The sequence below is a fragment of the Saccoglossus kowalevskii genome, chromosome 19, assembly GCF_978046115.1.
Source record: "Saccoglossus kowalevskii chromosome 19, keSacKowa6.1, whole genome shotgun sequence".
Classification (NCBI taxonomy): domain Eukaryota; kingdom Metazoa; phylum Hemichordata; class Enteropneusta; family Harrimaniidae; genus Saccoglossus; species Saccoglossus kowalevskii.
The window spans coordinates 27,864,954-27,880,099 of record NC_140659.1 but is presented as its reverse complement, the minus strand read 5'-3'; the positions used below and the strand labels follow the sequence as shown (position 1 = coordinate 27,880,099).

At 33.6% G+C, this 15,146-nt stretch overlaps 1 protein-coding gene across 4 annotated transcripts in view; it reads right to left on the bottom strand.

Moving 5' to 3' along the window:
• LOC102803275 (rap guanine nucleotide exchange factor 6-like) overlaps positions 1 to 8,347 on the bottom strand; it is a 124,203-nt gene extending 115,856 nt beyond the window's left edge. For all 4 annotated transcript variants that reach the window (XM_085493880.1, XM_085493881.1, XM_085493883.1 and 1 more), the window contains exon 1: positions 7,834 to 8,347. In XM_085493880.1, coding sequence (XP_085350006.1) covers positions 7,834 to 7,926 — 93 coding nt within the window. In that variant the 5' untranslated portion in view covers positions 7,927 to 8,347. The remainder of the gene's footprint in view (positions 1 to 7,833) is intronic.
• Between the last annotated feature and the right edge of the window lie 6,799 nt (positions 8,348 to 15,146).

The window sequence follows — 15,146 nt, the reverse complement described above, 5'->3', positions numbered from 1 at the left end:
CATCGCCATCTTGGATTACAAGCGGTAGTTTTTCCCGGCCGTTTTGACTTGCACTGATCACGGTTACTAAAAAAGTAACCGTGCATTGATTACATATTTTGTAGCCAATTTCAGTGAGTACTACAACTTCATTCACTGCATAAAACAAGTTTTATTCTTGAAATTCGACCCTTTGTCTTAGTGTGCCCACAGTTCTTGACCGAGTGCTCACGTTCATTGAAACCTCGCATAAATCAAGAAATAAGTACGTGTACAAAGTGTACGAATCAATTCCTTTATTTGTCCTTATCATACGATCACAAAAACAACTTTTTAAAATCTTTTTTGGGGTGGTCCTCGGGTAAGCGCCCACCCCCAATTTTTCCTGATTTTGTATGTTCAGGCCCCTGGGCGCGTGCCTGGGGTAATACGGTAAATTAAAACCCAGAGAATATGTAAAATTTAGTATAGAACACACTATCTAAATGATAAAACCGTGAATTTAAAACCCACTGAATAAGCCTGAAATGGTAAATCAGCAAAATTTAAACCCAGTGAAAATTAGTCATTTTACAGTATGCAAATTAGCACATACAATAAAGGTTCAATAATTACAGTAACCATACCAAGTTTGGTGAACCTAGAAATGCCAGAGTCTGAGAGATACGACTACATCCATAAGCATTAATTTTATTAATTAATACATGCAAATATGCAAATTAGCATACACACTAACAGTTTACATTGTATATGCTGTCATCACCACACCCATAAGTACACTAACCATACCAAGTTTGGAGAAAATCGGCATGGAAACGGAAACACATGACAATGTACAGACAGACGTACGGACACTGAGCTCCACAGTTATCTCTGCTGCCATATACTTGTACATGCCAGGGAATAAAAACGATTGTTATAGTCGTAATCATGGTGGCAGATTTGAATTATTTTATCGAGGGACGATCATCTTTTCTCTAACTCTGGAAATAATCTGATACATGAGTAGGACAAACACTGTTGAATATCTGCAATGTAACAATATATCTTTTGCCTAGAGTCTTTTCTTTCTAAGCAAGAGTTTTTCTCGACTGACTGTGCCCACTCACTTTTGTCAGACAAAACAGATATGAATTAATAATCAAAAAATATTTTTCCAAGAACGAAAGTCATTTTAAACTTGGACATTTTTTCATGCAAAGTTAAAAGCAATACAGTATTCTTCTTATTTAAAAAAACAAAAAAAACAATTAAAAACATATCAGGGCTTTATTTTATGTTTTTTGTCAAAAGTTTTGAAAGCATGAAAAGTAAAATTCTGTTTTCATGAAAAATTACAAATTTAATGATAATTTCAGAATAAAATAAAAAGTTGCCCACACACAATGATATAAATGAACAAATTGACCAGAAACATCAATTTTTTTTTCCTCAGCCTAAAATATGAATTATTAAATATGGCAAATGACGGTCATTGACGTATTTATTCAGGTTTATTTACCAGTAATAATGTAATGGCTGTGGAAATTCTCTTTAGGCTATATCAGAAAACAAAAAATACCCTGACATTTAAGAATTAAAAAGATCAATATTCTTTCCTGCAGTCTCCATTTTACTATCAAGAGATTTAATATTACAACATCAGTCTTGTACATGTGAAGAATTTTAATGAAGAGTAGCTCACTTGTAACATGATTTATGATTGGGCGAGTAAATGTCAAATTTCAAAAGTCAATCAATCAGCAGTGGTTTACCATATATGTAGTTGACAATATCTTTAACCTAATAATGATATACGGTTTAATCTATGTAATCGTTTAATAATATAATAAAGTATATTATATGGCTTGTCTCATCCAATAGTATATCATGTATGGTGAACATCGTTAATGGCGGCTTTGTACGATATCAGGCCTACTCGTGATAGATTAAGAAAACAGTACTTTTTACAAATAATATTCATCAAAATTAGAGATTTGAAGATATCAAATAAGAGGTCCACCCAAGGTACATGAACATTACTAAGTATCAAAGGGAGCAGTTTTGCCATTTTCAAGAAAAAAGTTGACGCCAACTGACAAGTCCAAAGAGGATAAAGAATATAAAAAAAGAATGCTACATTTTCAAGTAGTTTGAAATACTAAATATTAATAATCATTTATTTATTAACATATAGCCGGGAAGTCCGGATGCACCAACTGGATAATAATGGATAACAAAAACAAATATTTCAAATATCTTCTTCTGTTATGTTAATTACGTCAACCGAATATACACATCATTTTTCATGAAACAAAAATAAAATTCTTCTAAATCATTTTTTGGTTCTTACATACCATGATCAAAATCCAGCATTACTCTGACATTATACTAGAGTTAAAAACTAGTTTTAATGTAAACTTTTGTGAGTGCCTGTTATTGGTTCACATACGTTTATACATTTGGTTATTGGGAGGAAATTAATAATTCGGTTGTCAGGAAAAACTAATCCATAACTTATTGCTAAAAAGAAATACTTGTTTTTTTCTGTAAACTCTTTTGCAATTTTGTTCAGCAGCACGGTAAAGGTACCACCCCCTGATACTTTATTTCTATATACTATTGGTAATGAGAATAAAATTGATACTTTAAAAATCACTTATTTCAAAGATCAAACAGATTTCCAAATTAGTCTGGCAACTATGTTTATATAATTCCACAGAATTACGATGATTTTTTTAATTACTTTATAACACACACAGTAAGCTTTTTTAAATATGTTAAAATATCAATTTGTAAAACTGATTGTGGCTGCGTTTTGGTTGATATGATAATCTACATACACAAATATGTGCATTGTGTACATATGTATGACATAACCTCACATGACTTTAGGTCAACAAGACATCTGTCCACATAAATGTGTTAATTCAGAGAGAATGCAGTTGTCAATTAAATATTACTATGTAGGAATGTTACACAATATTTTTTTTTATTTATAAATTAGAAAAAAAAAATATTTTTTTCATAATTTTATTTGGAAATTCCTGCACATCTTCCTAGTAATACTTAAAACTAGTTTGTTGACAAATGATAACTAGTTTGTTGACAAATGATAACTAGTTTGTTGACAAATGATAACTAGTTTGTTGACAAATGATAACTAGTTGGTTAACAAATGATAACTAATTTGTTGACAAATGATAACTAGTTGGTTACCAAATGACAACTAGTTTGTTAAATGATAGCTAGTTTGTTGACAAATGATAGCTAGTTTGTCGACAAATGATAACTAGTTTGTCGACAAATGATAACTAGTTTGTCGACAAATGATAACTAGTTTGTCGACAAATGATAACTAGTTTTTGACAAATGATAACTAGTTTTTGACAAATGATAACTAGTTTTTGACAAATGATAACTAGTTTGTTAAAAAAGGATAACTAGTTTGTTGAAAAAGGATAATTAGTTTGTTGACAAATGATAACTAGTTTTTGACAAATGATAACTAGTTTTTGACAAATGATAACTAGTTTGTTGACAAATGATAGCTATTTTGTTGACAAATGATAACTAGTTTGTCGACAAATGATAACTTGTTTGTTGACAAATGATAACTAGTTTTTGACAAATGATAACTAGTTTTTGACAAATGATAGCTAGTTTGTTGACAAATGATAACTAGTTTGTTGACAAATTATAACTAGTTTGTTGACAAATGATAACTAGTTTGTTGACAAATGATAGCTAGTTTGTTGACAAATTATAACTAGTTTGTTGACAAATGATAACTATGTAGTTTGTTGACAAATGATCGCTAGTTTGTTGACAAATGATAACTAGTTTGTCGACAAATGATAACTTGTTTGTTGACAAATGATAGCTAGTTTGTTGACAAATTATAACTAGTTTGTTGACAAATGATAACTAGTTTGTTGACAAATGATAACTATGTAGTTTGTTGACAAATGATAGCTAGTTTGTTGACAAATGATAACTAGTTAGTTGACAAATGATAACTATTTTGTTGACAAATGATAACTAGTTTGTTGACAAATGATAACTTGTCTGTTGACAAATGATAACTAGTTTGTTGACAAATGATAACTAGTTTGTTGACAAATGATAACTTGTTTGTCGACAAATGATAGCTAGTTTGTTGACAAATGATAGCTAGTTTGTTGACAAATGGTAACTAGTTTGTTGACAAATGATAACTAGTTTGTTGACAAATGATAACTAGTTTGTTGACAAATGATAACTAGTTAGTTGACAAATGATAACTAGTTTGTCGACAAATGATAACTAGTTTGTTGACAAATGATAACTAGTTTGTTGACAAATGATAACTAGTTGACAAATGATAACTAGTTTGTTGACAAATGATAGCTAGTTTGTTGACAAATGATAACTAGTTTGTTGACAAATGATAACTAGTTTGTTGACAAATGATAACTATTTTGTTGACAAATGATAACTAGTTAGTTGATAAATGATAGCTAGTTTGTTGACAAATGATAACTAGTTTGTTGACAAATGATAACTAGTTTGTTGACAAATGATAACTAGTTTGTTGACAAATGATAACTAGTTAGTTGACAAATGATAACTAGTTTGTCGACAAATGATAACTAGTTTGTCGACAAATGATAACTAGTTTGTCGACAAATGATAACTAGTTTGTTGACAAATGATAACTAGTTTGTTGACAAATGATAGCTAGTTTGTTGACAAATGATAACTAGTTTGTTGACAAATGATAACTAGTTAGTTGACAAATGATAGCTAGTTTGTTGAAAAAGGATAACTAGTTTGTTGAAAAAGGATAACTAGTTAGTTGACAAATGATAGCTGGTTTGTTGACAAATGATAGCTAGTTTGTTGACAAATGATAACTAGTTAGTTGACAAATGATAACTAGTTTGTCGACAAATGATAACTTGTTTGTTGACAAATGATAACTAGTTTGTTGACAAATGATAGCTAGTTTGTTGACAAATGATAGCTAGTTTGTTGACAAATGATAACTAGTTTGTTGACAAATGATAACTAGTTTGTTGAAAAATGATAACTAGTTTGTCGACAACTGATAGCTAGTTTGTTGACAAATGATAACTAGTTTGTTGACAAATGATAACTAGTTTGTTGACAAATGATAACTATTATGTTGACAAATGATAACTAGTTTGTTGACAAATGATAACTATTTTGTTGACAAATGATAACTAGTTTGTTGACAAATGATAACTAGTTTGTTGACAACTGATAACTAGTTTGTCGACAAATGATAACTAGTTTGTCGACAAATGATAACTTGTTTGTTGACAAATGATAACTAGTTTGTTGACAAATGATAACTAGTTTGTTGACAAATGATAACTAGTTTGTTGACAACTGATAACTAGTTTGTTGACAAATGATAACTAGTTTGTTGACAAATGATAACTTGTTTGTCGACAAATGATAACTAGTTTCTTGACAAATGATAACTAGTTTGTAAACAATTGACAACTAATTTGTCAACAAATAATAACTAGTTTATCATATATGAAAACTATGGGTAGAATTATGGTAAATAGTTTAATAATCTTCGTCACAATCAATTATCCCAATATGAGTTTAATAGCTGAAACGTGAATTTGTGATAGTCACTGTGTCTCACTGTCCCCATCATAATTTGTGATAGTCACTGTGTCTTCAAAAATCTTACGAAAAGGTTCACAGTCACTAATGATTTTGTTAACTGCTCACTCTGGCTTCTAATATCTACATGTACATGTACACTGTATTAAATGTGTGATAAATTATTTAGTAAGCATGGCACAACAGAGAATCAACTTATTGATTTCCAGTTCACTGATAACGACCTGGATAGCACCATAAATAGTACATCTGACAGGACAAAAAATATTTTGCTTGACAGCTAAACAATATATTAAGAGAGTTTAACCAAATAACTTGTTTATTTACTTATTTTGATAAAATGTAATAAATGCCGCATATAATTCTGTGTTGTGTAGATTTACAAAATAAATTATGAATTAGGCAGTATGTATACACCTACGCATGGAACCAGAGGGAGGGGGAGGGATAGATTAATTAAAGTATCTACATATAGGAAGAAAATGATGATACTTTGTATATATCATGGTTGGTTGTTAAATTATATTACATTACACAAATCATCTTAAATTATTTCCCCATAGCAGAAATTTATCATGTTGGCAAATATCAGTTACATGTATAACACGTCCTCACTGACAACTACTGCATTATGTAAACTGTAAACGAACAATTTTTACTGATAGAAATTTTAGTGATTATAGAATTCTTTTTTTTAATTTTGAGGAATACACTTACACTGTGTGTTTTAGAATCTGAACACTGCAAGAACGTGTTTTAATTTTCCACCAACTCACGAAAAATCAGTTTACTTAATTATACTATGCAATATTTGCTGAATTAAACCTATGCAATAAAAACACCCCGTAGCAACAACTGTTGCAAAGGAAGGAAGCCTGAGGATGGGAAGAAAACACATTTCAATATTTGTCTGGAGATTCAAAACAAAAAGTGGGTTACAATTACATGATTCTGTTATGTAAAATTATACCTATAAATTGAAAACTGACAATATTTGAATTTGATCAATTTCATTTTCAGTGGATGTTGATTTTCGCGATGCCTGGATGAACAGCTGTTTCCCCATGATTATCTATGTTTTTACTCACCGCATACCAATAAAATAGGTTTTTACACTCACTTTACTTTAGAGAAAAATAACAAATAAAATTGTAGCAGAGAACTTTTTAATTCTTTTTTAACAAAGAAAATGGGCTGATAATCCAGATAATATACTAAGGTTTATTTTATAATTGTTTTCCTTTAAATCAATGATTTATAATGATGATAATCAAAATTTGATGAATCTTGAAGCAAACACTTTCGTTGGAGGAGAGTTTGACACTAATAGATTTATTTTAAGTGACATGAAATATTTGTATATAAAAAGTAGTACTAGAATGAATACTATAGGAAATTTAATATCACATAGAAATCATTTTCACTGAAGGCGGAAATCAGCAACAAATAAATTTAGTGACAATACTTGATACTTGATTTATGACAGATAAGTTAAATTTATGATCCTCAGCAAAAAGTAAAATACTCCACAGTTGTATAATAGGACTGATCCAATGGTACATTGTATAACTAAAAAACAGCACTCCCATTGGAATGCTGCCATTAGGGTCAATCTTGAGTCATACCCCAGACCATGCAGTTGGTACATATTAATAAACCATTATGATTTAGGAGAGTACATGGGATGTGACTTTAAATACTATCATCAATAAATACCTAAAATCTGTATTAGTCGCACCCATTCTTTTTGAATAATTGAAAACCAAAAATTCATCATTTCTAATATGTATAGATGCTCTAATAGAAGCCGCATCCCCTCTGTTGTATTGAACCATTTTAATAGAAGCCACAGTTTCTAATACAGATTTTACAGTACAGACTGTTTGATGCTATTCATAGATTGGTGGGATTACCTATCATTGCAATTTGAACTGAATTTGTTGAACTGCGAACTGAGTTTCAAACAACTTGATGATTCTTGAAAGGGAAGTTAGAAAAAGAATGAGGGCCTTTGGGTAAAACATGATCACACAATAAATGAACTCTTCAGGAAAATGCAAAATGGTGGAAATAAATAATAAAGATGAGCACTCAGGAGGGTAGGGATGCAGAAATCTTTACTATTAAATGATGCAGATTAGAGCAGAGATGCACTGCCCTGACAGTGGAAGAGACAAATTGTGTACAGCTTCCATCATCAGGTCAGACTAGGATATACAGTGTTTGACTCACCTCATCCGTTCTTTCATCAGAACGTTTCTGCAAACATTTGATAAATTTCCTATCTGAGTAAGCAGCAAGTGGCAGTACATCTGGTTTCTCCATCGTTTTTCTGATGTAGTGTTTCTCAAGCAAAATAGTCTCTCCCACCAAAATACAACATTCCAAAATCAGTAAGTCTGGCCCAATGGCCCATAGAAGATATATGAATAACCAGGAAGTCAACTGGGAGTTGTGTAAACAGTATGATTGCCAGATGTCTACGTATGTGACCAGAAATAAACAATCGGCTTGTCAATGTCACATAGCTGAGACTATACTATGTAGAGTAAAATGTCTGAATACCAAACGTTGTCAAACTGTCTAAAAGAACGTTCTTCCTCTGCAGTAGCTTCATTTCAAAGCGATGTCAAACACATTAATTGCCGGTTCCGTTACTCCACGCTGAGGTATATTACTAAAGTAAATCAATGCGTAAACAAACCAGGGATGTGCGAACAAAACATAGCGCCACGCGAGAGTCCGGTGTGATTCGACTTCCCGACAAGTAAATATTCCGTTGTGGTAATAGATACGATGTTATCCTTGGCTACTCAACGAGTCGACAACTATGTGCCGACAGATGGTTTATCAGCCAAAGAAATGTATTCGAAAACTGGCAGGAATTCTCACACGTCCAGTGGTCTTTGACGTCTGTAATTTGCATTTAGATGAATACGGTGCCGGTATCAAACTGAGTCGAAACAAAGTGCAATTAAATGATCGCAGCCGCCTTTATTTTCACTGATAAGTATGAGTGCCGCTAAAAACATTCACGCTTTGCAAAGTGATGAAAAAGGGCGATCCCTGGGACTTCCGATTACTGGAATGATTGTTACGAAACGACTTCCGGGACGTGCCACACATGGAGACAACGCAGTTTACAGGTGACTGCCGATAGCTTGTCTCCAAAATATGACACGAGTGGACGATTTTCCACTTGATTTGCGGGCGACCCTGTGATGGATCAGTTGTGATGAAGAGACTGTTCCCACTTTCCCAAACGGCTCTGTTGGGCGATGGATACAAATTACAAACGAAATCACTGGCCGGTGTTCTCTGGATGCGTTTGTGCCGCTATGGAGTCTGATCAGCCATCCGTTATGCTAAGTCACTGCCTAGTTCTTACCTACAGTTTAGGAAGTCCGTTAGCGTTTCCTTTCTGCATTATACTTGTTATGACGTTAGAGAACCCGAAGAAACCGTAGACATGAATCCCAATGAGTTTACCGACGACGCTTTATCAGGTGACCAAAATGGCGAAAAACTATTAGTGGAGTAAGCGGAAGGTCCCGGATGACGTCATGTCACTGCAAGGGGGCGCCCTTCAGACGACTTTTCACTGACTGGGAGCAAAGACACTAGAAGAAGATCTTCTTCTAGTGTCTTTGCTGGGAGCAATGAAATAAACACTCAATGATTTGAAATTATCATGTAATAGACAGTTGTATATTCTGATTGTGTAAATAGATATTATAGCTATTTTGGAATGCCCAGAACGAATTGGAGAGATTATGCAAATAAACTAATAAATGAATATAATATACATTGTAATACAATTCTTCAATTGGCTAAATGACGTCAGTTCCACCATTCACTCCATCATTACAGCAATTATTAAAGGGTCGGTGATCGTCACGACGTAAACAACGCATGTAAAACATATTGTTTGTTTATTCGAACACTCGACGACCACTGCCCTTTAATATGGTACCGAAATGCACGTAGGTATCGAGTTATATTCAGTAATATCAGCTTAAAATTTCAAAGTGAAAATTCCAGCAAGTTCCAAAGTGATTTCTGAACGAATACACAGGAAACCGTGTGAACAAGACCAGTATTACAACCATCCAAGGGAATACAAGTGCAAGTGTCAGTGCGCCATCTAGTGACAATTGCTTATATGACGCATTGGGTAAAAACAGATGACCTTGATTGACCATGTACGTCATTTTGACGTAACAGAAGAGATTTGTCACTAGAGGGCGCGGCTTACTTTACCCACTTTTTTGTTTCAAAACTGTGCATACTTTATTGATTTGGTTACATGTCATCATTTTTTCAAAGGGGGTTCTTCGTAGGAAATATTAGTTATGCCTGCAAAATGGACATTTTTGGGGCAATTCTCAGAGGTATCCATGTTGAGGCAATATTTTATCGCATTCATCAGAATTGCCTAATTACCATGTCATTTGTGCAAAAAAATAGTTCAGGAACTTATATTTTATCTCGGATTTTTTTTAACATAAGCTTTAAAATAACACCATATTGTACTATGTGGTATGTGGTTTAACAAGTGTACTTCTTACTATAATTATATAGTACATTTTTGGCTAACAGAGATAAGCTCACTGCTATTAAATGTGAGATAAGGCACAACTGAAGCCCTTGGTGAATCTGACCGAAAAGCAGGAGACAAGATCCGTAGTCATTAGAGACAAACTTCTCCATGTTAAACAACCTGAATATCATCGGTCGAAATTGTCAGCGTTATCGTTGTACTTGGGGAAAACGTGACCTGAAATCACATATGAACACAAATCAAGTATTTGTGCCTAAATATATATATCGATAAAATGACTGTAAACTCATATCGGAGAAAACAGTTGTGTTGGTGAAATTCATGAATAGAAACCAGGTTTCTGTGATTGATGAACGACTAATTCATTTCACATCGTGACTTCCAAAGTAAGATAGCAAAGACTGGGTTAGGTTTCTGTTTTCACCGCAGAAGGCGTCAACAAAGCTCACAGGACGGTAGAATCATGTGTCTTATATACTACTAGGTCTTCACTATACTCTTATACCATTGAATAAATTCCATTACACTTCATTCATTCAATAATGATGGATGAGCCAGAGATGCGGCAGCTTTAGATGGATGAGCCAGAGATGCGGCAGCTTTATTTACAGACGTGGATAGAAAAAGAAATTATTACATGACACGTTATACCAGGGTGGGCTGTTACTTGTTGTGATCTCCTCGTTATCCTATGTCCGCCACCCAGGAAAAACCAGAGATAAAAACCCTATACTTTATATTGCGGGAAATTCTCTGGAAACCTGTGTCCGAAAGCAATGCAGCACATAGTACAGGGACAGTGTCGGACTACACTGTTATCACATAAGGGCAAAGCTAAATGAACTTTTAAAATTAATATTTGATGTAATTGAACTTGAACGTCTGTGAGCTGCTGAGTTGCTGACTAGACTGACTAACTTCCTACTGCTTCCCGCTATTCCCTATCTGATTGCCCCACCCATCTCAATTACTGTCACCGTAACATTGAAGACAGTATTTTCCCTCTATACTATCGAACCGAGGGAAAAGATATTACATGTATAGTGAATCAGTATTTGATACTTAAAAGTAATATAACTTCCAAATTCCGCCGTAATATGGACACTGAAAGCAAAGTGTATACGCTATAAACCGATGTTAAATCACTTGCAAGTGAAAAAAGATTATCTTGGGTATGCGACGAGTTCTCCAGAGGGCGCCATCTATTGAAATTCATTTTTATTCAAACGAACCTCGGGAATTACCGTACAAAATGAAAAATCACCAGGGGCCCTGGGTGAAATGTCAAATGCGTGAGCCTCTCTCTGACGGTCTCTCGCTAATGATTTTATTTGTCATTTACCATAATATTGTGCACCGTACGTCATAATGTTCATGTCACCACCACGTGACCAAATCAACGAAATGGCGGCGACTGTTAGTTTTCACATTGCATTTTATGTGACATTAGCCTTGTGCAGGATCACTAATATAAAATTGAAATAACAATAAAAATAAAAATCAACCAATAAGAAGATTAACTTGATATTTATGTTACTATCAATGCAATATGCGCTATGAAACCTAATGACCACGGCATTTTTTTTGTATTTTTTCAAAGATGTTTTATATAGTATTCCGTTGAATATTTGGACGATAATTGTTGGTGGCACTAGATCGAATTCCCGTCTTATCACATTATACACGCTCGACGTGTTCGAATTTCATGTAAATAAACAATGTATTTTACATGCGTTGTGTACGTCGCCACGAGTTCTATATTCAGCAGAACGCGGCGCCCTTTATTAATCCAAATTACCTGGTTATAACATTAGGAAGGGACATCGCAAAGCTGACTGGTTGTCCCCAGAATTGGGATATATACTCTGTATGTAACGAATGTCCACGACGATATCAATGGATTAGCGTTAAAAACATAATCCGAAACCCGTAAATATTATAAACTTGGTTAGATTATAAAGGTATAATACCTAGAGGGTCGGCAAGGGGTATTTTCGTGAGTTTTTATTTTCTTAATAATGTAACTTAAATAAATAATAATTGTAAATTCGCAGACATGGGGAATGCGTGAAATGTAATCAGCTATTTTATTCGTCCGTAATTTGTACAAAGATATTATTTTTTTAAGCGTATAAAGAATTTTCCATATTGAATGTCGTAGTTCGTACGCAATTTCCAATTTTGTTTCGTAAACACAAATTATCAAAAATATTATAATATAATATAAAAGTGTAAAATGTAATTGTGAATGTGTTTGATACGGTGTTTTATATTTTCAAAACATCATATACCTTCAATGCTTGTGCATGCATATTTCACCGTGAATTTGAGACGGAAGTTTCACCTATATATTGTCTTGTATGTAATATCTTAGCAGTCGTCTGCGTGTTCAGAATGGTCATATTTGTATTTAAAGCGCGGTAGTCGTCGCGCTGCGCATGTGCGAGATATATGGGTCTCATATAAACAAAGATGGCGACTCTGACTGTTGCGCAGATCAACGAGTACGAACTGAGACGTTTCTAAGCTTTAATTAAGTAATTTTCATGTTATTGGAAGGTATCGAACGAGTCACCGGCGGTAATCAGTGCAAGTCGTGCCCAAGTCAAACCTCATACTTGTGATTTCCATTTGAAGAGCGCATTGGATTGTGGGAAAATCAATGTTTATCAACTAAAATGTGGCACATGCGCAGCGCGACGACTACCGCGCTTTAATGTAAAGCCGTTTACTTTTATTAAAGTTAATGTCACTATTTTGATATTTTGAGCCATTTTTTCTGGGATTTTAGTTCACAAACATGACAGGAAAACAATAAGTTTTGTTGTTTTACATGTTCACGTGGATTTAATTTAGCGGTTTTCATCCATCAGTGAAAATAGCGAAGTTGGAGACTGGTGAATAATTAACGCATTTACCGTAAATTAAGCGGTCAAATCCCCGGATGTATGAAAATGGAATACAGAATAGTATATGCCCTGACGAGATACAATCCAGGGAGTTCATGTAAAATAGAGAGTACAATCAAAAGGCAACGGCGTATTAAAAACAACTTCTTCACATATTACCTTTGCATAGCAAACAGTCTATTCACAGAATAAAACAAAATCATGAAACTGTATTGATCAATCTTAAATGTAAACTTTCCTGAAATACTGGGATAAAAGGCAGCTGTGCAATCAAAAAAAAAACCTGAAAGTATAACTAGGATTCGTATTGTCATGGAAACACTATCACTCACCCCAGTTCAACAACCACTTGTATGACATTCCACATTTAGTAAGAATGTAAAAGTACAAATGAAAGTGACATGTATAACATCTGTTTGCAATTATGCTACATTTATATATGTACTGTACTATATCTCTGTATTATCAGACCTGTCAATGGGAAGCAATGGTCCAGGAACACAACGCCACTAATTGTCGCGACGCATTTGATGTGAGTCCCATGCGACGTACACAATATCTGGGAGAACCCTGTCCGACAACTGTGCCCTTCAAGCTGAAAAGTCTGATAGAATTTCAATCATATACGTCATTTTGACGAAACAGTAGCGCCCGTTCCTAGAGGGCGTAATTTATATATCATATTTTTTTCCTGTTCGGATTGACGATGGCTGACTCATTTCAATTTTGTTTACTACTGAACAAACGGGGACTATGTCATGTCATGACTTGTTAAAATGCTTAGTAACTGCCGTGTCAACTTTTAGGAATAACGCATTTAAATAAACTGGTTGCTTTAGATGTATTCTATATCAGTGATGTTTTATTTATTGTTATTCCCAGTTCTATTCCTGTATTGGATTTATTTTTTATTTATCCTTCTATTTTGTTATTTATTTTTCTATTTTTCAATTTATTATTGATATTCTTATATTAAATGGTCTTTTCTTTGATTTATTTATTCTTGTTGTTCAGTTATGACCCATATGCACACCATGTGTATCGTATTGCCGGTTTTAGCATAAAAAAGCTCATTTACCCCACGGCTATGCAGGCTATCCAGATGTCACAGGAATTAGTGTAACCCTATCGACAGCCAAAGAACGATATGAATTTTCAGCTATTATTAAAATAATTATAGAGCCGTATTCATAAGTTAGACAGTACAAGTGGTAGAACTTGACTGAAAAGAATACCAATCGATACCCAAAATGAAATTACAAAAGAAGTTGGGCGTATTTCTTTTCTAAAGAAAAACGTGTTAACGATTAATCGTCAAATATGGCCCATTCCGCAGTTTCAGATACAAAGATATTGATTAACAACTATTGTTTATTAAATAACAGTTGTCTTTTTGGTATATTGATTTAAGGACACGTTCACTGCGTTTTGTTGGTTTTTATTTACAAACACTCGATATATCATAGGTCCTTGTTCATCAAAAAGTAAAACACGTGGTATAATTAAATATTATCAAACTCAAATTGTGTGTATATCGAGATCTCGTCGAAACACATGCAACTCGAAATGAGCGAACATTTCTTTTGATAAATTCTTCACCGTGACTCTAATTCACCCGGCAATACTTCAAAGGTTCGGCGATGTATCCCGATTTGCGTTGTGAAGCCGATGTCTATTAATTATAAACTATTAGTAAAATAAAACTATTAAGTGTTTCGTGGAATCGAGCTCATTAAATATGAAGTACTGCAACACTATGATTGTCACATATGAAATGTTGAGAGTTGATTACAGCGACAAAGCTTATTTATACCTTTATATTAATAACAACAAAATGTGGTAGAACAATTTCAGAAAATCGATTGTTCACTCATTGATTATCTATTATATTGTTAGTTAAGTAGGCTTTTAAGACTAGCGGGGTCATTGGATTAATCCAAAACAGTTTTAAACTATTGTGATCACTCATCTTCGTTTTTCCTTGGGCTATGAGGATCTTCTAACATACTTTCTTCAGACCATCTGTAGTTTAATTTAAAACTGATGATTGGTAATATATAGATTTAGAAACTGCA